Source organism: Pongo pygmaeus, chromosome 21 (genome assembly GCF_028885625.2).
Source record: "Pongo pygmaeus isolate AG05252 chromosome 21, NHGRI_mPonPyg2-v2.0_pri, whole genome shotgun sequence".
Taxonomy (NCBI): domain Eukaryota; kingdom Metazoa; phylum Chordata; class Mammalia; order Primates; family Hominidae; genus Pongo; species Pongo pygmaeus.
The window spans coordinates 43894339-43919917 of record NC_072394.2 but is presented as its reverse complement, the minus strand read 5'-3'; the positions used below and the strand labels follow the sequence as shown (position 1 = coordinate 43919917).

Genomic DNA, 25579 nt, shown 5'->3' with positions numbered 1-25579 from the left:
AAAATGGTACAGTAGATCAGCCCTGGGTTTTCACTCTTCATTAACATGAGATAACAGGAGACAATTCTGGCCCAGGCAAAGGAGATTAGCTAGTGTTCCCCACTTCTGTTATAAATATGTTTTCACTCTCCAAAACAAATTTTCATCTAAGACTCTCTTGTCCTTTTTTAGACAGCTTGATAGTTGAAAGTGTTGGCTCTCAAATCAGATTACCTGTATTTGAATCCCAGCTGTGCTGCTTGCCAGCTGTGTGACCTTGGGCAAGTTACTGAATATTTCTAGGGCTTGTTTTCTGCATCTGTAAAATGAGCAGAGTAATGGTTTCTATCTCATGAGACAGTGCTGATAACTAAGTGAGATGAGCCACGTAAAAGGTTTTGTGCAATGCTTAACACATAGTTCTCTGTAATATTAGCTGTTATCACTGTTCTGCATAAGAGAGAAATTCATTCAGAAAATGGGCTCCTGTTCTTTGCGTTGTATCAGGGGCCCAAAAGAGCATTTTGAATTTTCACTGTTGGCAGTCATGGGTATCTCCTTTCCTACCATCCTAGGTTACTGGTCTACCGTGTTGTGTATTCCAGGAAGTAGCAAGTAAAGGACCAGATAGTAAATACCTTGGGCTAGAAGGCCATATATGGCTTCTGTTGCATATTCTTCTTCCCTTTTTTTCACCCTTTAAAAACATAAGAACCATTCTTAGCTTGAGGGCCACACAGAAAGTCTGCAGGTCGCAGTTTGCTGACCCTTCTTTCTGACCGTGTGCTCTAAAATAGCAAAGTCTTGAATCCTGAGGTTGTTCTGTACTGTCATTCAAGTCAAAAGATGCTAGTCAAAATGTAGTAAGTTTTAGTGTTGAAATTAGAGTCCAGTTGAAAAATAGCACAGTCACTTCTATTACCCCCTCAGATTCCCACCTGAATTATATATAAGGAGTTTTTAAAGTTCCATTCCTGAGACCAAGAATGGTTTGTGAAGGAATCCATTAAAGCTGGTTTGACACATACACCGACTTGGGCAAGCTCAGTGCTTGTGATATTACTCCAGATTCACTTAGAGCTCAAGTCATGATTTTAATTTTAAATTCCTGGGGTTTTGCGCCATCAGGTTTCATGTCTGGAGCAGTAGTGTTTTATGAAAATAGTGTCTGTTGCTGTGAAGTAAGCTAACCATAATGAACACGAGCATGACACTTTTTCACAGCAAAAGAACAGAAATGCAGGCACAACCTTCGTGAAATGACAGTATTAAATTGCAAGTGACGATGGTAAGGCAAATATTTAAATTCACAACTAAAATAGTACTTGTAAAATGTAATTGCCAGAGAGAGCGTGCCAGTTCATCATTGCTCAGGCCGATTCTCTACAGGCAGAAGCATTCCACATGGTTCCAGGAAAAGAAAAAAAAAAAAACCTATTTTAAATAAGCTGCTTTCTGGCTCTTTTAAGATTGTACAGAAGTAAGCTTTATCAGGTCCTATCTTGGTCTGAGTTGTTCATAGGCAGGGGACAGCTCTTATGCGTGATGCTTACTCTTTCCGTTTCAAGACTCTCTGAGCTGGTTTCTTCTAGCTGCAGTTTTGCTGATGGGATGGCTTTATTTATCCCTAGGAGAGTTCCAGTGATGGAGGTGATGGCGTTTTTGGCGAAAAGAAGGATGACAGCCGGGCAGGTGAGACTGTGTCCTTCTGAAGGCATAGGAAAGTAAGGTCTTAGTTTGTTAGTTATCGTGGAGTTTATATGTAATTAGTATGTAGTTTTTTAAGGAGGCTCTTTTAAAAAGCCAAATAAGTTGACCTTCATCAAACTCCCCTGGAGTCACACAGGGAGCTTTAGCATGGCTCTGGCTTCCTCTACCTGGCATTAAAATTTGAAAGTGAAGTAAATGTTAATATCTTAAGTTAGAATAGGGTCTGAGAGGTAAAAAGGAATTGTGATGACATCTTTTTTTTTTTTTTTTTTTTTTTTTTTTTTAAAGAAAGGGGATTGGTTTAATTTGGTTTGTTTTTTGAATTTTCTGAATTCAGACATGACAGGAGCTTTGGTAATTGGAAGGCGCAGGCAACAAAGGATCTGCTCATTCCTGTGCTTTAGAGCAAAGTCCTCACATAACTTCTGCCACCACAAAAAGGCACTTCTGTGTTTGAGAGATAACAGAATTAATTGACCACAGCATGAGCTGTATCTAAGGCAAAATTGCAGCCCTTCCAGTCATGCCTTGCTCCTGGGCCAATTATTAAAACAGTAACTACTTTGAGTAAGTTATTGAATCAGCTTTGTTTTTATTTAAACAAAACCAAAAGACAGTCACTCCTGTTTTAGTTCTGTTTGTAAATACTAATATCCTCACTGATGTTTGAAGCCCAGGATGGCTCCGACCCAGACAAATCGCCCTGGCCAGTTTCCTCCGCCCTCACAGCTCGTCTCAGACGTCTGGTCACTGTTTACCAGCGCTGCAACCGCAAGGAACTGTGCCGGCCTGAAATTCTGGGACCAGGTAACCAAGGATATTGGGTTCAGGAAGAGATGTTCAGGAGAACCTCAGAAATGGACCTCATCAACAAGGAAGCCCAAAAGAGGTAAAAGCCAGTGGCCAAAGGGGCATGCTCAGCCACCCACTGGGTGAAGTTTTCAAAAGGTAAAGCTGGTAGCTTGGAGAGCGAGTATATTTCTGTTCTCATGTGAAGTTAGGTTATCTCCAGAATTCATTACATTCAGCCTTCAGTTGTGATGGTATCATGGTGACGGGAGTCTGTTGAGGTCTAGGAACACCCTGTCTTTACAGTTTCCAGACTTTTATGATTTTCTAATTTGACAGTCTTACCTAAGTTAAACCCCAGTCTTTGGGGATATGGTTTAGAAACACCACAATGGAATGTGTCAGACCATTTCAGACCCCCTAATTCTTTTAGTAACAAAGGGAACAGTGTGCATTGAAGCTGTCTTATAGCCAAATCCTTATCAAGCCTTCCAGGGCAATAAATACCGTAAAATACAAGCCCAGAAGGAAGGAATAAATTACCAGCAGTGACTTGCCCATCTGAGAATTAAGCCCTAAAAGCGTTACAGAAGGCCAGCATAGGCTAGGAATGATGCCACCAGAAGGTATCAACGAAGCTGCAATTCCTTGAGTCATATCTGTCTATCCTTCTGATGAAACATCCCATGAATTAAAAGAAGACTGCATAACAAATTTAATTACTTCTGTATACTCCTGACTTACGAAATTTGATAGTTCAGGGAATATATTTCTTCCTTCTTGCACATCTCTAAAGAGAAGAACCAGAGCCACTTCTTCCCTGCTTCTCACTCTTTCTCTAACCCCTCACCCTGTTACCCCCATGCCTAGCTAGACTCCCTCTGGATTGGAGAGCACCCTGCCCAGGAGCCCCTCATAAAGGCTGTGGTGGTATATAATTATCCACCTCCGTTAAGTCATTGACTTACTCATATAGGATATAAAGACTAGAGGACCTTTGTGTCCCAGAGAAGATAATTGTCATGGACAACCTACCTACATAAAACCACAAAGAAAAGCAGTATGAGATGGGGAGGCAGGGGTTGTGTCACTGAAGTAGTCACTTCCCTTCGGGACACCAGTAAGATGAGGAGGTTGAATTTAATGGTCTGAAACATCCCTTCAGGATTCTCTGCTTCTATATTGCCATACGGGTAAAAAAAATAAGGCTAGTTATTTAAGCATATATAGTATTTTTAAAATCTTCATCATCTACAGGCAGAAGTTAACTAGGTGATTCCTAAAATTGATGAATCAAGAGATAGCAAGTGTATACCTGGTTTAGAAATAGGGAGGTAAATACCAGAAGAAAGAGCTGAAAGATTTGGAAGTGATTACCTCTTTGGGAGTAGGATAATAGGCTGTTTTCATTATAAGCCCTTCAGCCCAGTTTAATTTAAATAAAAATAATAAAAGAGACAAACCAGCTCCGCCTCCTTTCTTGACTTTATGGGCTGTCATAGTAGGTTCTCAATAAGCAGTTATTGGCTTTAAAAAAAGAAGAAAGAGCTCACTCTTCCTTTCTGATTAAATCTCAAGGTGGACTAGGAGAGAACAAGCAGACTTCTATAGAACAGTGTCTTCCTTTGGTGTTGTTTACGATCAAGAAAAGAAAACCTTTGACTGGACACAGTTCCGCATCATTTCCCGTTTGGACAAGAAGTCGGATGAGAGCCTGGAACAGTATTTTTATAGTTTTGTGGCCATGTGCCGGAATGTCTGTCGTCTACCCACATGGAAAGATGGCGGTGAGAAAACTATCAGTATATTGTCAGATGATACAAGGAAAGAACATTCTGATTTTCAAATTGCAGAATTACTTTAGGTATACCTATAAAAACTAGAGTCTACATGAGGAATTTAGGTAAAGATGAGTGGCTTTTAGAAATTCATAAACTTCTAATTGGGTCCACCTCATAAAATCTCTCTCTCAAAATGATGTAACTTCAGTGAAAGTTGAAATTCAGCTTAAAACATCACAAAAATATTGAAAGACTGCTAACCGCTTTCTCCAAAGTATAAGGGTTTTTTTTAAAGTCATGGTTTTTTTTAAGTCATGTTCAGATTTATCCTACTCTGAACTTTGCACCTTCCTTAGATTAAATCTTAATAACTTTAAGTATTTCCTCACATGTTGACTTGTAACTATGGAAAGTAAGTGGCTGTCATTTCAATGTCCCCTGATGCAATAGAGAACCCTTTTGAAAAATGTCTTCCTGGTTGGCACTTGCAACAGCTTCCTTTAGGCCTCCATTTAGCCTCGTTTTTGTAGATGGAGTTCCTCTGGACCATGGGACTATATTTTAGGAAAGCTAAAGCAAACATTGAGCCTACTCAGTGTGGGTTCAGGGCTGATGGCAGCATGCACAAGACATACCAGCCTTTGCCTCCTATATGGCAGGGCTAAAGTGTTGTCATCCAAGCCAGGGAGCTGAATATATTGGAAAGATGTGGACCTTGGAGTCACACTGACAAAACCTGGATTTAAATCCTGGTTCTGTCACGTGGAGCAGGGTGGTTTATCTGAGCCAATTTCCTTATCCTTGAAATAGGACAGGCAAGATGATGGTATGGTGGGATTTTCATGAGAACTAAGAGATGTGTATAAAGTACCTAGTGTAGAATACAGTGGCATGATCACAGCTCACTGTAACCTCAAACTCCTGGGTTCTCAGATCCTCTTGCCTCAGCATTCCAAGCAGCCAGGCTATAGGTACATGCTACCATGCCCAGATAATTTTTTTTATTTTTTGTAGACATGGAGGGTGGGGCCTCACTTTGTTGCCCGGGCTTTTCTTGAACTCCTGGCCTCAAGCGATCCTCCTAGCCTCTGCCTCTCAAAGTGCTGGGATTACAGGCATGAACTACTACTATACTATGCCTGGCCTAGTACATGCTTATTTAAAGGAAACTAATACTATTTTCAGAACTGGAATTTTTATGCTCTTCTTTCACACCCCTTGGGTCTGTCCTTGTTTCATAAAAGCCTTCCATTCTTTCTCAGTTTCCTATTTTGGCAAGGGCTCACACATCTAAAACTGCCATGCTGAGGAGCCAGGGAGCTAAACTCCAAGACCAAAGATGCAGGGGCTCAGGTGAGTGGGGAGTGTCTGAGGCTACCTTCAGTGATAGGCTTTATTTCCCTTTCTCTCCAGGTCCCCCAGATACCACCATCTACGTTGAACCCATCACTGAGGAACGTGCTGCAAGAACTCTGTACCGCATTGAACTGTTACGGAAAGTCCGAGAGCAAGTGCTCAAGTGCCCTCAGCTGCATGAACGCCTCCAGCTGTGCAGGCCCAGCCTCTACCTCCCAGTCTGGTGGGAGTGTGGGAAGCATGATCGAGACTTGCTCATCGGCACTGCCAAACATGGGTTGAACCGCACTGACTGTTACATCATGAATGACCCCCAGCTGTCCTTCCTGGATGCCTATAGAAACTATGCCCAGCATAAAAGATCTGACACCCAGGCACCAGGAAATCTCTGTTGCCTTTACCAGACCAACTCCAAGTTATATGAATCTCTTACATATACTCAAATGAGTAGGACTTCAGAGTCCCTTGAAAATGAACCTGAGAATCTAGTGAAAGTAGAAAACAGAGATGATCATCTCAGCCTGCCTGATGTGACATGTGAAGACTTTATTTCTAAAGTTCAGGATGTCATTTCCATCAACCATGATGAAAGTCTGCTGCCTGAGTCCTTAGAGAGCATGATGTATGGTAAGAAGGTGCTCAGCCAAGAACCAGGCTCTTTTCAGGAGAGCCCAAGTATCAATACTGAATCTAGAAAAGATGTTATTACCATCCCAATAAGCAAAGATGGGAACTGCCAATCTGGTGGCCATGAGGCAGAAATAGCTTCTGGCCCTACTTTTATGGGTAGCTTAGAAGCAGGAGGAGTAGCTCAAGCAAACATCAAAAATGGAAAACATTTGTTGATGTCTATTTCAAAGGAAGGGGAGCTCTGCTGCAGTGAGGCAGGACAGAGACCTGAAAGCATTGGCCAGCTGGAAGCCAAGTGTTTAGCTTCCCCTTCCTTGAATCCAGGAAATGAAAGTGGGTTTGTAGATATGTGCAGTCTTAGTGTCTGTGACTCCAAAAGAAACCTGTCATCAGATCAGCAATTAATTGATTTATTGGAAAACAAAAGCTTAGAAAGTAAATTGATTTTGAGTCAGAACCACAGTGATGAGGAGGAGGAAGAGGAGGAAAACGAGGAGGAAAACTTAGTCATGGCAGTAGGCATGGGGGAAAGGCCAGAGGTATTGCATCTCACAGAGCCCACTACTGACATCTCAAGGGAAAAGAACCAAGGCTTCCATGCAGATGAAACCAAGAAAGGAAGCTTAGAGGTGGCAAACCAGACTCCTGGACTACAGAGGGCTTTCCCCCCTCCAGCAGCCTGTCAGTGCCACTGCAAACACATGGAGAGGTGGATGCATGGCCTCGAGAATGATGAATTTGAAATCGAGAAACCCAAGGCTTATATCCCAGATCTGTTCAAAAGTAAAACCAATACTATCGCCATGGAGGGTGAACCCACTGCTATTCCATCACAGCCATTTAAAGTGAAGCATGAGCTTTTAAAAGAACCTTGGAAAGAAAGTGCAGAGGGGCAAGACGTTTTCCCCACATATCCTCTTGAAGGACGTGAGCTCAAATCAGAAGACATGGATTTTGAGAATAAAGATGATTATGATAGAGACGGAAACTGCCATAGTCAAGGTATAGTATGTAGGATCTTGTGGCATTTTGGATAAACTAGTTCACACATGACGGGGGGTTGGGTTTTAGGGGAGAGAGTGCTTCATATTTTTACAGCTTCTGAAACAGACCTGCCTACCCTCACCAAAGGTCATAGGCCTTGGACTGAAAATTCAAGTAGCTTAGTAGCTGTGGTCATGTTGTAGAAAATTGAAGATCATAGACAATCACAGCAGTTTGGCTGCCTCACTCATATAATTTGGGTAGGGGCTTGTGTGTTTTCATTCAATAGATGCTATGTATGGTGTTAACGGGAAATAGTTTGTTCTTCCCCTAGATAAGGTGCTTCAAACTGGCTAAAGTAGAACAGCCTTGGGATGTTAGGAACTTGCAGTTTAATATAGGAGCAGTTAATTTTTCAGGAACTGAACAAAAATACAAATAAATTTGATCTTTGTTAAGGTGAGCAAAAAAGCCATTTATTCATGTCATTCTCAAAACTGTGTGGCTTAAGGTCAGTGCATTTGGTTTAGATTCCTTTCAGTAACTCAACAGAAATAAAAAGTTTACAACAATGAAGAAAATAGATCTGATCCTATAGGGAAATCTTAGATAAGGGTTTAAGCTAGAAGGAATTTCAAAATATTAAGAATCTAGGTGACCCTGAGATTCTATGGGCGTTGCAAGAATAAACACACAGTGATCAGGGATCCTGAGGAACAACAGCAACAAAATGATTGTTAGCTGTAGTTTTAATTTTTTTCAGATCCAAGAAGGCCTATTAGGGTGAACAAAAAACCAAAAACAACTCCCTTCATGCCTGGTCCACTGTGGTGCTGAGGGGTGTAGACAGACACATCGTCCCTTTCTGGGGCACTGATTTTATGTTGAAGAGGGAAAGAGAGGAGCTAAGTCCCTCAAGTTATCTAGCTTTTTTTTTTTTTTTTTTTTTTTTTTTTTTTTTTTTTTTTTGAGACAGAGTCTTGCTCTGTCACCCAGGCTGGAGTGCAGTGGCGCAATCTCAGCTCACTGCAACCTGTGCCTCCTGGGTTCAACATCCCAAGCTGGGATTACAGGTGTGTGCTACCACGTCCGACTGATTTTTGTATTTTTAGTACAGACAGTTTCACCATGTTGGCCAGGCTGGTCTTGAACTTCTGGCTTCAAGCAATCCACTTGCCTCAGCCTCCCAAAGTGCTGGGATTACAGACGTGAGCCACTGCACCCAGCCTCAAGTTATCTAGCTTTTTATTTTTAAACTCCTCGTCTTGGTTTTAGTTACTCAGAACTCTTGGGAAGAGTCTGAACCCAAATTAAAATTTACACACTAGCTAAGATAAAAACCGAGAAGCCAAATTGAAAGTAGCTTGATAGAATTGTAACCCCAGCCAACCCAGAAGGAGCCAGTCTAAAACTATGCCTGATCCTCCTCACGGCAGGCCATGAAGCATTGCTGCCATGTGTTGAATTATAAAACCCACATTGCTTTTTCAACCGTGTTGCGGGTAAAAATAACCAAATTATCAGTCCTTGGAAACCCAGGCAGTCAAGTGAGTACAAGGTAAAGATAAGTATGGTTTAGAGGAGAAATTATGTTCCTGAACTGGTGTCCTTTGATGGCAGCGTCAGCCTTGCTAAGTCAGAGTAGAGGGAGCAGTGACCTTAATAAGCTTTGGTGAGCATCATGTGCACGCGTGGGTGGGAGTCCCTTTCACTGATGCTTTTAAAAGTGCTTTTGCAGACCCTGGAAGGGATCCTCCACACATATGAGGTGTGGGACAGGTAGGGCAGAGAGGATTAGCCCTGTTTTGGAAACTAGAAATCTACAGTCCTGAAGGAGCAGTAATTAATTGGTACACCTGTCAGGGCCAACCCCCAGGTCTCCTTGCTTTTTCCAGGTTTTCTCTCTCACATGATTTTGCTTTAAAAAAACAAAAAACAAAAAACAAAAAACTTAAATTCAATTTCTCTGCTTAAAACCTTTCAGTGGTGGTCCCCCATTGAATCTAGAATAAAATCTAAATTTTCTTTCCTGGCCTAGAGGACTCAGCATGTTCTAGATGATTTCCACCCCTCTAGCCTCATCTTTGTACTTTTCTCCTGGCCCTCACTTAGTTCCTCAGCATGTCCATGATACCCTTCCCTGTTGCCACCTCATCTTCATGGGAGTTCCCTCCTCCGAGAGACTCTCTAACAACCTACTTGAGTAGGTTCTTCCCTATTGTTCCCTATCATGGCACCTTGTTTCTTTCCCTTGATAGCACTTATCACAGCTTATAATTTTAGTTGCTCCTTTATTGTCACCTCTTTCCTGGCTGTCTTCCCTCATAGGGCTGTAAGAACCTTGAGGACCTGGGCCGTATCTGTCTGGCTTACCCTGAGTCCACCAGGCCTAGCAAGGGCCTGTTTTTCATGGTCAGGTCGCTGATCCTCTTGTTGCACATTCAGAAGTGAAATATCCACATTTCAAAGGATGGATGCTCCTTGTCATTTAACCAAGAAAGAGGTCAACAACTTTTCCTGCCTTAGGTGTTTTTCCATTGTCTGTTCATTTCCTGTAAGTGGATCTTTGAAGATCCATTCACGTTGATGATAAACTTTCACCATTACTGAAGCTTGAAAGAATAAGTTACATGTCCATTTCTTTCCATGAGTGAAAAACTGAAATGTTCTGAGTTTCTTGGCATCTTTTTTTACATGAATCAGGTCTGTCTTACCTTTGTTGTAAGCTTCATGATTTTCATCCTTTCTCATATTAATCACCGTCTTGCCATGTTACATTTCATAGACTGTCCCTTCAAAGATCTCAAAGTGTTAGAATGTTCAGCTTTCCCTTGACCACTACACTAAGTGAGAAGCCTCTTTGTGGTTAGTCATCTCCTTTCACTCTTGGATACACAAGAAAAATTTCCATTCTCTTTTCTTTTCTTGTGTTGGGATATGGATGCAAATGCTCACTAGAAGACTTGCCTTGGGAGCCCCAGAGCAGGATTTGCTTTTATGGCTTAACTGATACGGTTCTCCTGGAAATAGAAGATATCATAATTAATATTCCATTTAAAATAAATTAGCACAGAATGAGCTAATTTAAAAAGCAAAAGGAAAAGATGAGGATATCCTAATCTCTCAGATCACTAGTATCTCACTACTACAGTTAAGTGCCTGATTAATTTTTTAACCTCTTCCCAGATTATCCAGGGAAGTATTCTGAAGAGGAGAGCAAGAGCTCAACATCGGGCATCACAGGAGACATTGGGGATGAGCTACAGGAGGCTCGAGCTCCCACTATTGCTCAGCTGCTACAGGAGAAAACTCTCTATTCCTTCTCTGAGTGGCCAAAGGTACCCCAGAGCTTGCATTTCCCACCCCGTCCCCAAACCATTCTCAGCTTTGAATTGCTTTTTTTAACCCTTTTAGAAATAGTTTTTGTTGAGTTTAGAAACAAGAAACTCAGAAATGTTTAATACCTTTAAAAGATATTAGTTATGTAGCATTTGAACATTAAAGATACGTGCGCTTAACTAATTCGACTGTAAGATGAAGGTGTCAAATTGTCCTCATATTTGTAGTACCATGGCTTTAATTTGTATTGTCCAGACTGTGATTTTTATTTTAAGGCTTATAAAGTGAGTATGTTTGAGTGTGCTCTTTTCTTATCGACTCCTTCTGGTGAAAAGCTTAACCCTTGATCTCAAAGGATTTTGTGAATTTAGGTAACTCGATCCTTATTCATCAGAGCTTTAACCTTTTTTCTAGGACCGCGTGATAATTAACCGCCTAGATAATATCTGCCACGTGGTGTTAAAGGGGAAGTGGCCCTCCAGCCAGCAGTATGAGCCCTCAGGCACACTGCCCACCCCGGTATTAACCAGCAGTGCTGGTTCTCGAACCAGCCTCTCAGAGCCGGAAGCAGCAGAACACAGCTTCAGCAATGGTGCAGCATTGGTGGCCCAGATCCAGAAGGTGAGCCGGCAAGAATGGAATGACCACAAAACAAAGAATGGTGGGCGTGTTCCACATCTCAGTTGAGTTCATTCATTCAGCAAGTATTTACTGAGTGGATAGGGGGTTTTTTTTGCCAAGCCATTAGAGTTGATTGGGGAATTTAGACTTTATCCTGTATGAGTGGAGAGCTAGTAAAAGTATTGGAGCAGGAGAAAGCATGATGAAAGCAGGGGTTTGCAGCTCACTTGGAGTGGAATACAGCTTGGCTAGGGGGGCCAAGCAGGAAACTGATAAAGAGAGGTTCTAGACCCCAGTTGGTTCAGAGTGGATACAAAGATGGGGGGAACTGGCAAAGATGACCCCATGACTAATAAATATATAAGGAAAGGGAAGCATGAATGGAACAGTGTGGTTGACCCTTAGAGACTGAGCTAACAATGGAAGCTGATAGAAATTAGGGAAATCAAGGCAGGAGTGAGTGTTTTGGTGGGGGTGATGAGTTTTGAGATACATTATTAACATGCTGGTTCTCATGCTCAACTGCACATTGGAATCAACTGGGGACCCTGACAAGCTAACGATGCTGATTTAATCAGTCTGGAGTGTGTCCTGGGTACTGAGTTGTTTTAAACTTCCCAGGTGATTCTGATGCACAGGTGAGGTTGAACATTTCTGAGTTATCATCTTGCAACACCAAATGTAGTTCACGGACTAGCATAGCAGCTTTAGCAGCACCTGGAAACCTGTTAAAAAAAAGCAGATTCTCAGGCTCTACTTCAGACCCACCGAAGTAGAATCTGCATTTTAACAAGCTGTTCAGGTTTGAGGAGGCCTGAGTTAGAAGAACTCCTAAAAAGATGATTGGAAATAATATGAGGCCTAGGGAAATCAGGCCTGGGGAAAGAGCTAGCATTCAGCCACTTGTGTGGCATTCAGACCTCTCTTGCTATTTGTGTGTTCACAGGAGAGCTTCTTAGCTCCAGTATTCACAAAGGATGAACAAAAGCACAGGCGTCCCTATGAGTTTGAGGTGGAGAGGGATGCAAAGGCTCGGGGCCTGGAGCAGTTTTCTGCCACCCACGGGCACACCCCTATCATCCTCAATGGCTGGCATGGGGAGTCAGCTATGGACCTCTCCTGCTCATCAGAGGGGTCCCCAGGAGCCACATCCCCTTTCCCAGTGAGCGCCAGCACCCCTAAGATTGGGGCTATCAGTTCACTTCAGGGAGCCCTTGGCATGGACTTGTCTGGGATTCTGCAAGCTGGCCTGATCCATCCTGTGACTGGACAGATTGTCAATGGAAGCCTCAGAAGAGATGATGCAGCCACAAGGAGGCGGAGAGGGAGGCGGAAACATGTTGAAGGAGGGATGGACCTCATCTTTTTGAAGGAGCAGACACTTCAGGCGGGAATCTTGGTGGGTATCGAGGTCATTAGATTAAAAACATTTACCTTTCTACACTGAGAAACAAACCCTTCTTCCTCAGACACAAAATAATTTGTGGATCTTTTATCTCTATTTCGGTTGTCCTGCTTTATTTTCTGTCATTATAAGATGCCCTCCATCCTCTGTAGAACTAGATAGTTACTAACTCATTAATGGCGCTTAATCTGCTTACAGCCTGGAGAAATGAGCCAGGAGGTCTTGCCATTTCAAATAGGAACACCCCCGCTCCTCCAGGGTTTCAGAAGAGCCACTGTTGACGGCACGGCAGAGCAAGATGGCAGGGTTGAGTGTGCAGCGGCTTTTCTCCGGGGTAGTAAGGCTCTCCAAGACTGGGGTATGGGAGAAAGAACAGGAGTCAGGGCTACCTGAATGTGATCCTGGCTCTTCTGCTTGACTTACTGGGTGATATTGGTCTACAACTGAGCCTCACTTTGCTCCTGTGTAAAGTGGGGCAACAGCATCTACCACGGAGGGTTGAAGATTCACGGAGATCATGCTAAGACAGTTTGTTCCAAACTCAAAGGAAATCATTTGCAAACAACAGAAAAGGTCAGAAACCGTATACCTGGCCAAGAGAGATCCCTTTTATGCTTTGTTTAATGTTTCATGTTGTATTTTGGGTTTTCCCATTTACTGGATTTTGAGCTCCAAAACAGGAATCACATTTTATGTTTTCTTATTTTAAAAGCAATAATAATAGCTAGTACTTATTGAGTGCCTACTGCTTACCATGTTCAAGGCTTTACATGATTATCTTGTTTGTTCCTCACAACCACTCTGAAGATGGGCTTTGTTATTCCCATTTTATAGGTGAGGAAAATAAGACTTTAAAGCATTAAATAATTTCCCTAAGATTATCCAGCTAGTAAGTGACAAAGCAGGAAACCAAACCAAGGACCTTTTTCTCTAGGGGCTGAGAACTTTACTGCTAAGCCATATTGCTTGGGTTATGTCTTCCTCTTAGACTTTCAAAGTAATTTGGGAAGCTGAAGTGACACGTTCTTTCCCTGCTCAATCCTGCAAGCTTTTAAGAAGTCTTTTATCTTTTTTAGATGTGCAACACCATAGTTTCTCTGTAATGATCATAGAATTCCAATGGAATGACCGATAAAAATTTTCCCCCTTGTCCTCAGAGTATTTTTTTAATTTATTGATGCAAACACTTATTTAGCATTGTCATTGTTATAGACCCCATTATAGGCATTAGTAAAACAAAGGTAAGACAGGCATTCAAACTATAGAGGGTGAGTAAATTGTGGTATGGCGTTTTCTTTATGTGAGAGAGCTAGGAACCGAGTGCTGTGGGGACAGGAGCTGGAGCAGTGAGTGCTGCCTGGGACAGTGGGCAGTGGTGACAGAGGAGGAAAACTGAATCCGGCAGTCAGGATGGAGTTAAAGTGTACCAAGTGGACAAGAGCGGGAGAGGAGTGCTCAGGTGAAGGGAACACCAAATCACTTGCAAGAGCTTCTGCGGGCGTGGGTCAGTGGTGTGTGTAGGGTTCTAATTCAGGCACCCCAGCTGAGTAATAATCAGGGTGGAAATAGATGGAGTGATTCAAATAACACCTTACATGTTTTCTTTCTTTAGAAACTAATTTTCATTCTGTCGTGATTATACATACTCGTTTTTCCTTCATCCAGGAAGTCCATGAAGACCCAGGGCAGGCCACCTTGAGCACCACACACCCTGAGGGGCCAGGGCCTGCCACCTCGGCTCCTGAGCCAGCCACAGCAGCCAGCAGCCAAGCCGAGAAATCCATTCCCAGCAAGAGTCTGCTTGACTGGCTGAGGCAGCAGGCTGACTACTCCTTAGAAGTTCCTGGCTTTGGGGCAGTAAGTGTTTGTTGGTGCTGCCTGAGATCACTGTTTACTTCCTGCTGACTTGTTGCTATTTTTGATGAAAGCATGCTGAGGGCAACCAGGAAGTTGGGAGCTGTTTGGGAGAAATCTGTCAGCTGACAACATCATGTTAAAGGACTTTTGTTTTTAAGTTTAAATTTTGATTAAATTCTTCAGTAATAGAAATGATAGCCCATCTCAAAATACTATGCCAAAAAGTAGACATTCAAAATCCTAAGAGGACAGAACTTGTCCCCTGTCCCCACAAAAATTGCCACACAGTGTCATAAGCTCATAGAGAAATCTTTAGGTTGCATAAACTCTGCCACCTATGAAAATGTTCCTTTGAATTCTTTTCAAGTTAATGCATTTCATTTGTAGTGGTTGGGGGACGTCTGTCCTTAGTTTTATGGTTACTCTGCTTTAGGACATTCCCTTCAAGTCATCGTACTGCCTTTGTCCTAAGTCCCTCAGACTAGACATTTTTAGGAGAGGACTCGAGCACGGATGTCTTTTTTGGTTTTTCTCTTCTCACTTGCTTATCTACCCCACTACTGTCTTTGTCCTGGGTGCACCTAACTAAGATATGTAGGTAGAGAGCACACAGGAAGAGGAGAACACATTCACAGATGTGCACCCTCCGGAGACAGGCGAAACCAGCCAGGCAGGTAGCAGTGACGAGAGAATCCAAGGAAATGATCAAGAGGAAAAGGCCGGGGATTAACAGGGCCCTGGCCGCCTGGTGAATTGGCTCAGGTGTTCTAGGCTGGAGGGCTGGGGGGCCCACACGGCCTGTTTTCCAGATTACTGTAGGAACACTGGTGCTTCAGGAGAGAAAGCCTAGGTGAGGCCAAGTGGCTATTTCCTTTAGTTTAACCTGGCCAGCTCCTGTGCAGAAAGCCATTGATGAGAACAATAGCAAAACCAGTTGAAAAGCATCAGCCTCATCAGAAGAATCTGGGATAGTATGTTTTGTAATGTTGGTCTCTGTTTTCATCCTAGAATTTTTCAGACAAACCAAAGCAGAGGAGGCCACGCTGTAAAGAACCTGGAAAATTAGATGTCAGCTCCCTGAGCGGGGAAGAGAGGGTTCCTGCCATCCCCAAGGAGCCAGGACTGAGGGTAAGGAAGAAGGCCACGTGAGTGTGGGGCCAGGAGGAGCATCCTGGTTGAGCTGTGCCTTACACACTTGAGAGAAAGCCCCAGCTGGGAAGGGGTTCGCTGGGAGACATCTTTCAAGAGGACTAGAAGCCAGCACAGGAAGTTGATTAGCAGCGAGAAGTGGTGCTGTGGCATTTTTGAGCGCTCTATGACTCCCAGTGGTCATTTGTTTTCAACCCTTACCTCCAGAATTGTTTGTTAAACCATTGCCAAAGCTTGGATTTGTGTTTTGTTTCTCCTATTTGTAGAGTTACAAGGGGAAAGAAATTTTAACCTTTGTCAGTGAACAAAATTCATTATTGGAAGTTTTCATTTCCTAATTTAGGTTTTTATGGCTACCATTTAAGACATTTCTTCCTGGTCCAGCCTCACTGGCAATGAAAAACAGCTGCCTCTAAGCACTACCCTTTTCCTATTATAGCATCATGACACTGGAAGGGACTTCAAAGACTTCTGCAGAATACTTCTAGTATAACGAATCCGAGTTAATTATAGTTTACAGATTAGTACAAATTTGGACTACCAAAGTCATAACCTCTAGGGGGCGGTAACAACATTTCAACTTGAAAATGTGTTGCGCTTGGGCAGATTATACATAAATGTGCTTTTAGCCTCCTAAAAGCACTTTCTGCCCGAATAGGGAGCTTCTGAAGATCCTCGTGGGGACTTTTGCCTTTCCCAGGTTGTTCCATAAACTCAAGCTTTCGTGAATGCCTTCTTTTAAGTACTCTGCCAGCTACATCTTTCCTGGAGTAGGAATTCCCTTCTCGGTGGGATTGCTTCAATGTGATTTCTTTTTATAGCTCCAAAAGACCGCCCACCCTAGTCATTTCCTCCTCGTGCAGAAAGAGTTTGGCATTTAATGTTCTCAGGGAACTTGTTCCAGAGTTTGTCACCGTGGATTACCGCTGGTCTAGTAGTTCCACCAGTGGCCGTTGCTCATCTCCATCTGCTACCACAGTCCCTTTGGGGGAGACTTGGGCCCTAGACAGTTTGTCACGTTGGAGAAGCTGCCCTTTCTTCCCCTCTTGCTTTAGTCTGAGAAAATGTCCCTTCCACCCTTTTCTTAGGATTCTTCCCCTACTTCCACTTGCTTGAGCAGTACGAGCTGTTTCACCTTTGTTTGTGTCCCCTCTGTCTTTCCTCACCCCTTCACGCTGCCTCCCACCTTCTCCTTTTGTCTCGGCACACGGTGTCTTAGATAGGCCATCAAGGGAAGATCTCCGGTTCTTGCTTTGTTGTAGTCTCTGAGCTCTTGCTTTAGAGATGTGTCAGGAAGAGCCACGTAGTTCCCCCTTGGCTTGCTTGTTTCTTTCTCCATGTCTAACAGTTTCCCTCATGTTCCTTGGAAATTAGTGTTCATCCCTCCCTACAGATGCTGACCCTTTGCCAGAAAACCCATTTCTAAGCTGTTCTTGCAAGCCAGCCTCTTCCCAGAGATGTGTTAGCCTCCTTTATTAAATAAACACACTCCCTGCCTCGGAGGCCCTTTTCCTGCAGTAAGGCAAGAAGACGACCTCGGGCAGCTCAGCCTTCCGAACAGGGGCACCCGTGTATCTCCTGCAGCTCCTCTTGGGACAGGGCCTTCTAGGGTGCACTGTACCTTTTTCTTTGCCATAGAAACTTAGTCCATTCCGACTACCATAACAGAATACTGGGGGGCTTATAAGCAACAGAAATTTATTTCTCACAGTTCTGGAGACCCAAATGTCCAAGGTCAAGGCACTGACAGATTGGGTATCTGGTGAGGCCCCATACCATATCACCCAGATCGGGGTCTTCTCACTGTGCCCTCGCGTGGAGGAAGGGACAGCCAGCTCTCATAAGGTCACTAATTCCATTCATAAGGGCTCGGCCCCTATGACCTAATCACCGCCCTAAACCCCCTGCATCCTATTACCATCATCTTGGGGCACAGGATTTCAACATAGTAATTTGAAATATTTATGGCAGAAACCCTACCCCTCTTTTTAGAAATAGATTTAAATCTCATAAGGAACTCCTCCCTTCCTTCAAGCTCACATGGCCCTTCTGCCACACGTGCTGTGGTTTGGACAGGTGGTGTCCACAGAATTCTCATAGCGCAGGCTGCATGGAAGGTTGTGGGATTCAATTTTTAATGTCCACTACCTAGTGGTTACTCATTAAATATATGTATACACACACATATACTTAATATAGTTTATATATGTAAGTTACATATGTATATATTGGTTTTACCTGTATGTGTATAGTTTTGAGGTTTTGCTGGGCCATTTGACAGTAAATTGCAGACATGACATATCACCCCTAAATACTTTAGCATGCATCTCATAAAGAACATTTTCCTGCATAATTATTGCCCTTATTACATGTGCATATTAATAATACTTGTTATCTAGTCTATATTCAGATTCCACCAGTTATCCCAAAAATGTATTTTAGAGCTGGTTGTTGTGTTTTGGTTTGGTTTTAGGATTTTTAAATGAAGAGCCACACATCGCATTTTGTCAAGCTGGTTGTGGTTGTGTTTTGGTTTGGTTTTAGGATTTTTAAATGAAGAGCCACACATCGCATTTTGTCGTTAGGTCTCTTTTCACCCAGCATGCATTTGTTGGATGAATGTACTAACCTTCGGAGGAGAAAGGAAGTTCTGGTCACCACCTTCTCTTAACTCCACCCAGAGTTAAGTTTTAGAGTTGGAATAATGCCACCATGCATTAATGAGGATGTTCTTCTTGGGCTGGAATGCCTGTGCAATTAGATAGAAAGCAGATTTGCCTCCAGTGTACTTGAACATAAGGAAGCTCCTTTTCCTTTTTCTCTTTGCCCCCTCCGCAGGCCTTTCCTGGAAGGGGAAGCAGGTTTGCTCCCAGGGTATAATTACCGGGAGGGAGAGCTGCCAAAGCCCGCCTGGCCGCTGTGTGTGGTCGCCGTGCTGCTGGGAGGGGCACCTGACTGGAGTGGGCAGCAGCTGGTGGCTGGGGTGACTCCTCCACAGGACATGGTTAAAGCTGACTTCCTTTGCCAGGCTCTTGCTCTGCTGCAAATGAAGAGTGTTCTCTTTATCCTCGGGGCATTTCTGCTGCTATTCTCCACATCTAGAGGGGAAGAAAGATCAGCTTGTGCCTTCTAAGCAAGTTCTCATTTCTGAAAGGACCCACCATTCTCTCTACACTCATGGTTCTCAGCAAGGGCAGGGAAAGGATGCTTTTGACATCCCAGATCCTGAGAGTGCTACTTGCACTTACTGGGCCAGGGCCAAGGTGGCCAAAGGTCCTTTGGGGCATAGGCTGGTCCTAGATGCCCTGAGGACGGTCTCAAAGCATGTTAAAGAAGATCTGATTTATAGCAGATTGCTTGAAAAGAAGAAAGAGGCACCATTCATCAAGTGCTGGGCTTGTTTTCTTCCTAACAGAAAGACCTCTGAGGTGGAATATGCCCCCTCTCTCTGGAGAGTTATGAGGGCACATTTGTGGATGTAAAGGAAAGACACTCCCCAGCATCTTTGTCTGCCTCTCGGTTGTGGGTAGGCTGCAGGAAGAGGGCTCAGAAAGATACATGGTCAAGTTGTGGTTACCCTGGCTGAAGCACCCTGGGCTGTGGTGCCATGCCAGCAAGGGCCTGAGACTGTGCTGTGTAGACAGAGTGGCTGGCCCAGAATGAGGCGATTTGCATTGATGAGCTCAAGACAGACTGGTGAGAAATTATCCTTTTAGCCTGGCCCCGATCCATCAAGTCCTACTGTCTCTCTTTAGAAACAGGAACCAGCCAGGAATTGCTTCCCCAGTGATCCTCCCTAGAGCCAGAGTGTGCAGTTGCCAGCCTAGCAAATTGCAAGTGGCAGGTCATGCTGGGAAGGAGAGAGGGTGTGGTGTGCTGTGGAAAGAGGCCTGGGCTGGGAACCACAGGGCCTGTGTTCTCACCTGCTCTGTCCCTGACCAACTGTACCCTCCCCACCCCCACCCCCCGGCTTGTGAAAACCAAGGGGACTAAATATAACAGTTTCAGGGGTTTCTTCCAGCTCTGTGATGCAAACCAAGGCTTTTTGAGAAGAATTTTCTTAAAGTTGCCATCATAAAGTTTTTGTCTATGATGAACTGGGTTTTTTATTTTTTATTTTTTTTAATATTCTTGGAAAACTGAAGGACAGGTGTAGGAGTTCAAAAAATATTACTGGGGACTCAGAAACATTCAGATATGCACGTTTTCACACATCTATGAATCTGTAAATTCTCTGTAAAGCAGGCATGATGATAGTACTGACTCCACAGGGCTGATTCACTGATTTGTTGAGATGCTGCTGGAGCCCTTCGTACAGTGCCTGACACATGATCAGTACTTCGTTCATGGCGTCTCGCACTCTTCTGCTGCTCATCCTCTTATCAGCACCGCCTTCCCTGCTGCCTCTGATAGCCGTTCCCCTCGCTGCTGAGTGCCCACTAGTGTGGGAACCAACACGGTCCAGCTGCTGCTCATTTGGGGCCCACCACACACATGTGTCCTTACAGCCCATGAGAACCTGAAACCAGTGCCACCAACTAAGGTTACAGCTGCCTCTTAAATAAAAATCTGGTGGGTCTTCTAAGGATTTGCTTATTTCATAGTTTATGGAGAAGAGAGGCAGTGGAAAAAATGGGAAATGCCTGGGCTGCCGAATTAAAGTTAAAAGTAGGTGCCCTTAGGCAGATTGTAAATAGATTTCTTAAATGCCCTCAGGCCTGGTGGCCAGTCTCAGCCCAGAGATATCCTTAGCTTCCCTGGCTTCTTTCTCTACGTTCTGTGGGGTTTTTCTGGTCATTCTGGTGTCTCTTGGTGGACCCACACCTCCTTTCTTGCCCCAAGAGTGTGCCCCATTGAGAGGAACAGCCAGATCCCTGCCTCTGATTCCCACAGACAAGGAGGCTATGGGCTGGTGGAGCCTCAGCTGCTGCTTGTCACATCCCCACCCCCAACTCTGCAGACTCTAGTGGAAGGGAAGGTATTCCAAAGGAGAGTCCTGAAAAGGCCGCAGGTGCAGCCCTGGGAGTTGCCTCAGCAGCCCAGAGGCCTCACCCCTCGCTGTTGAGCTCTCCCACCTCATAGTGCTCCGTAGGCTGCGCATTCCGGCCTTGATGGTGACCATTGACCTCAGTGGAATCCAGTGTGACAAGATCCATTGAAGCCACTCTGAACATTTTTGCTTCACCATTGCTGTAATCAAAGGGAAGGGGGTAAAACAGCACTGACTTTGTAGCAGGAACCATAAGAAGAAGATGCCCAGGCAGTCAGGGAGGGTGCCAGCAGGGGAGGGCTTTGTCCTCAAACTGTACACCTCCCCTGTGTGAGGAAATGCTGAGACTGCTGAACTGCACAAGTACAGTTCACCTTTTTTAATACCATGGGCATGTACTACTTGATAAACTAGCTGATAGCAGTGAGGTGTGGAGGGCAATCGAGAGAGAGAGAAAGGCATGCGGTTCTCCAGGGGCACAGGGACTACGGCACTAAGTCCTGAAAGAAATTGCTTCCCATCTGTGGGAAGAAATTCTCTCTCTCTCTAGGGATTATAAATTCAGAGAAAGATCCATCGTAATTGCAGTGGTTTGTTTATACTCCAGGGACCGGGTTCCTGGCTGCATCCTCTCTGCCCTGCAGAGCTCCTGAGCTCCACTCTCAGGAAGGAGGGTGTGGGGCTGCAGCCTGTGCCTTCCTCTCCACGTGCTGCCTCCCGCTCCCTGATGCTGCTGGAGCGATCTGCCCTCCCCCATGATTCTGTGCAGCTCAGCCATCCTGATGGGTTACGGGAATGTCCAGTGCAGGTGCCAGATCACCCGTGTTGAGGGCCCAGGAACTGTCACAGTGTGGTCCACATGGAGCAGAAGTACTTTACTGCAGAACTCTCTGCTAATTAAGAAAATTGGAGAGTGAACCTCCAAATAGAGAAAAAATAGATGGTCTCCCTTAGGGAGAACCACCGCTTATTTTGGTGGCAGTTTCCCCAACAGTGTTCAAGAAGTCCTTCATTTCTTCAACAAACATGTACACATCCCATTGTATTCAGAGAGGAGTGGGGCATACACACAGTAAATAAGTAATGTGCCATTAGCAAGCACTGCTTCCTATGGATCAGGTAATGTATTAAACATGTCACTTTTGGTGACTCTAAAGATAGGTACCATTGTCCTTTTTTACTTAAACTCAGAGGCTAACTGACGTGTCCTGAGTCCCACAGCTAGGAGGTTGCAGTCAGGATTTAAACTCGGGATTAAAACCCTGTCTTACATATTCTGCTTTGTTGCTTCAATAAAAACCTGTGTCAAGAGGAAGGCAAGTGTTGGGATCTGGTGAAGGGATCTCAGCCATAATAGTCTCACCGAGAACCAGGGCACTTTTAGTGCTTTCTCCAGCTCCCCACTCTCTTCTGCCAGCTTCTCACAGACTGGATGCCACTTTTGCCAGTCAGCATGTTGGAATTACCACTGGACAGTACAGGTGCCCTAGTTGTGCCCATGCCACAAAATGATCTCAGCTGCTGAGGGAGAAGCCGGTCAGGTACAGTCAGGCCGGAGAGCTGCACAAGTAGGGGGGAGGTGCTCCTTGTACTGGGAACCGTTCGTGCAGCTGGAGACAGGCCAGGCCAGTGCAGAGCCCTGGTCATCACCCTCAGCTGACCACCTGCCATCCTTTTGCCTTCAGCATTTTGTGTTTCTTTGTTTTTCCAGGGGTTTCTTCCAGAAAACAAGTTCAATCACACCCTGGCTGAGCCTATTCTTCGAGATACGGGCCCCCGCAGGAGGGGGAGGCGGCCTCGGAGCGAACTCCTGAAGGCTCCTTCCATTGTAGCAGACTCTCCCTCTGGAATGGGGCCACTGTTCATGAATGGACTGATTGCTGGGATGGACCTGGTAGGACTTCAGAACATGAGAAATATGCCAGGCATCCCCCTCACCGGGCTGGTGGGGTTTCCAGCTGGCTTTGCCACAATGCCAACTGGTGAAGAGGTCAAAAGTACCCTAAGCATGCTGCCCATGATGCTGCCAGGCATGGCTGCTGTGCCCCAGATGTTTGGTGTTGGGGGACTCCTCAGTCCACCCATGGCAACCACCTGCACTTCCACTGCTCCGGCGTCTCTATCAAGCACAACGAAAAGTGGTACGGCAGTGACTGAAAAGACTGCGGAAGACAAGCCGAGTAGCCATGATGTGAAAACAGACACTTTAGCTGAGGACAAGCCTGGTCCAGGTCCATTTTCTGATCAGTCTGAACCTGCAATAACTACTAGTAGTCCTGTGGCTTTTAACCCATTTCTCATCCCAGGAGTATCTCCTGGACTCATTTACCCATCCATGTTCCTCTCCCCTGGTATGGGCATGGCTCTGCCAGCCATGCAGCAGGCCAGACACTCGGAAATAGTAGGTCTGGAGAGCCAGAAGAGGAAGAAGAAGAAGACAAAGGGGGACAACCCCAACTCCCACCCAGAGCCTGCTCCCAGCTGCGAAAGGGAGCCCAGCGGTGATGAGAACTGTGCCGAACCCAGTAGTGCCCCTTTGCCCGCAGAGAGAGAACATGGGGCACAGGCTGGGGAGGGGGCACTCAAAGACTCCAACAACGACACCAATTAGAACTTTTTTCATTTAAGAAATTATTGTGACTTGTAAGTTTCTTATCCCATAAAGGTTTGTTACTTCCCTCACTTCACCTCCATAAGAACCTGTGTTTCCATAAGTAAGATTACCTACCTGATTTCCTGTCTGAGAACTATGGTAACAGATGTTAATAGTTGCAGGGTCTCACCACTTCATTAGATAAGTGTTGTCTACCTAGTCTAGGAGGCACAGAATTCTCATTCTGTTATCCAGTTCATTCCAGCAATCATAGTTAATACAGTACGTGGTGACACGCCCTACCCCCTTCTCTTCCGAGTTTCCCACTCACTTGAGGAGGAAAAATGGCAAAAGAAAGCTGTCTAGGGATCTACCATTGAAGGGCTGAAGAACAGAGACAAAGAGGAGCTCTTTTTCTGTGAGCTGGGTTGCACAGGAAGAATGTCACAGGGAACCAAAAAGCACAGAAAAAGGAAGTGCTGGTGCATATTTTTGAGTTAAAATATTTCCCTATTTTATCATGATTACTAAGTGAGTAGTATAGACAGAAGTATATAACTAATGGTTGAAAATACATATATTCATTTCTTTATAAAAAACAAAAACCTTACCGGTAGTAATATAATTTCCCCCTTCATGGTTTTTCAGACACCTGCAGCAAGAAGAAATACTGACTGACTAGGCATTATTTTCTATACATCCCTCTCACCAGTGAAAAGATTCCTCTGGCTGCCAGAAAGCTTTACCCACCATGAGTTATTGCTGGCGACGGGGGTGGGGCAAGGACCCGCGCTCTGTAGAGCTACACGCTGCTTCACAAGCACACGGCTAGCGCTCTGCTCTTCACCTGGTTCGCTTACAGATTTCTCTAGCCATTAATTTGCCTCTCTGTGTTTAAAGAGCACCAGGACCGAATGGATTTTCACTTCAGGCTTTCCTTCACCAAGAATAAGGCTCTTTCTGGAGCTTGCAAGAAGACCATTGCCCAACACTTTGACACTTGCTAGTAGGTCCTTTGATCAGGAGTGTCTGAGGCTGTCAAATGTGTGCCACCCTTTATAATACAGCTGTGAAAAGTTACTTCTCCATTAATTTCTCCATTCTGTTTATATCTTACAGTTGGACCCAAATTCCAAATTATCAGTTAATCGAAACTACGTTGCAAGTCAACATTATTTTCTCTTCTTCCTCAGCTTCTCCATGTTTAGGAACTGAGAAAGAACCTGCCTAAGCAGCACTTACCCGTGTCCTTTCACCTTCATATTAACGTCCCTTCTGATGGTCTCACTCTTCACAGGTAGTTCACACTCTGAGACTTGAAGTAAGCTCATGGTTCAGTACCCTGGGGGCGCAGGGCTGCGCAGGACCCTTGGAAATGTTGCAAGTGTTACTAGTACCAGTTTCACTTTTTGTTGTCACAATTTACTGTATTTTTTACTTTTTCTGTTACAGTTTTGCTAATTTATCAGAAGGTCCAAAAGTTTGACATAACTATTTCATTTTGCATTATTTATTTATGATGCTTTTGTCATTGTCTTTTATACATTTGGGATTATAAATTATGTAAATGTTAAAATGAGCATCTCAAAGAAGTCTGTTAAATCATGACTGAAAAAAATCAATCAGATGTATCTTCAAAAAGTGGAGTCCCAGTTTTATGAATCAGAGATATAAACCAGAAATTCTATAACTGATCATAGAAGAAGAATCCAGTAATTGAACAAATCCTATTTAATGACATCCTTGTAGCATAGATGGTCTATAATGCTGACCACAGATTTCTTAGAAATGCTGCTCTCTCTATTTAACTAACATTTTGTTCAGTTTTGCCTCCAGTGGAAGCAGAAAGGGTTTTTTCAGCTGTTAAATCCTAAAAATCAATATAATTTATTTATGTAAAAAAAATAACTCAATCAATATATTTTTGAACCTTTTAAGTACTAATTTTCTTTTTATCAAGTAGAAAAAAAAATGTATTTGCCCTAAATCCTTAAAATACAAATGCTATAAAAATTCCTGTATCTTGAAAGCCTTACTGCGAATGAGTATTATAGACATCCAGCAGAGTCTGGTTTTCTTTGTTGTCGTTGTGTTGTTGTTGTTTTGTATGGAAAAGCTGCTTTCCCCGGGTTCCACTTATAACCTCCAATAGGTCACAGGGTTCAATGTGGATCTGACTTAAAAACCCACCAGCATGCTCAATCCCTTGTTATCCTTATCGAATCTGTATGTTAACTCTCTGGGTGTTCAGGCTTCTATTTGACTGCTGTTGTGACCCTGTTTGCAAAATGAATATGACACTCTGTGGATTATTTGCTCTGTAAGGCACAAGTGCTTCTTATGATTATTTTGACGTTTCCAAGAGCAAAAGCCAAATTTAAACTCTCTTCAGCAAA

At 44.0% G+C, this 25579-nt stretch overlaps 1 protein-coding gene across 3 annotated transcripts in view; it reads left to right on the top strand.

Moving 5' to 3' along the window:
• Positions 1–25196, top strand: part of CHD6 (chromodomain helicase DNA binding protein 6) — a 220455-nt gene extending 195259 nt beyond the window's left edge. For 2 of the 3 annotated variants that reach the window (XM_054467364.2, XM_054467366.2), the window contains 10 exons: positions 1611–1671; positions 2362–2578; positions 4057–4265; positions 5673–7247; positions 10416–10567; positions 10983–11189; positions 12136–12588; positions 14260–14451; positions 15460–15579; positions 22302–25196. In XM_054467364.2, the coding sequence (XP_054323339.1) occupies positions 1611–1671; positions 2362–2578; positions 4057–4265; positions 5673–7247; positions 10416–10567; positions 10983–11189; positions 12136–12588; positions 14260–14451; positions 15460–15579; positions 22302–23201 (4086 nt within the window). In that variant the 3' untranslated portion in view covers positions 23202–25196. Of the gene's footprint in view, positions 1–1610; positions 1672–2361; positions 2579–4056; positions 4266–5672; positions 7248–10415; positions 10568–10982; positions 11190–12135; positions 12589–12792; positions 12932–14259; positions 14452–15459; positions 15580–22301 lie in introns of those variants that run through there. The other variant, XM_063659588.1, reaches the window with a different exon arrangement.
• The last annotated feature ends 383 nt before the right edge of the window (positions 25197–25579 follow it).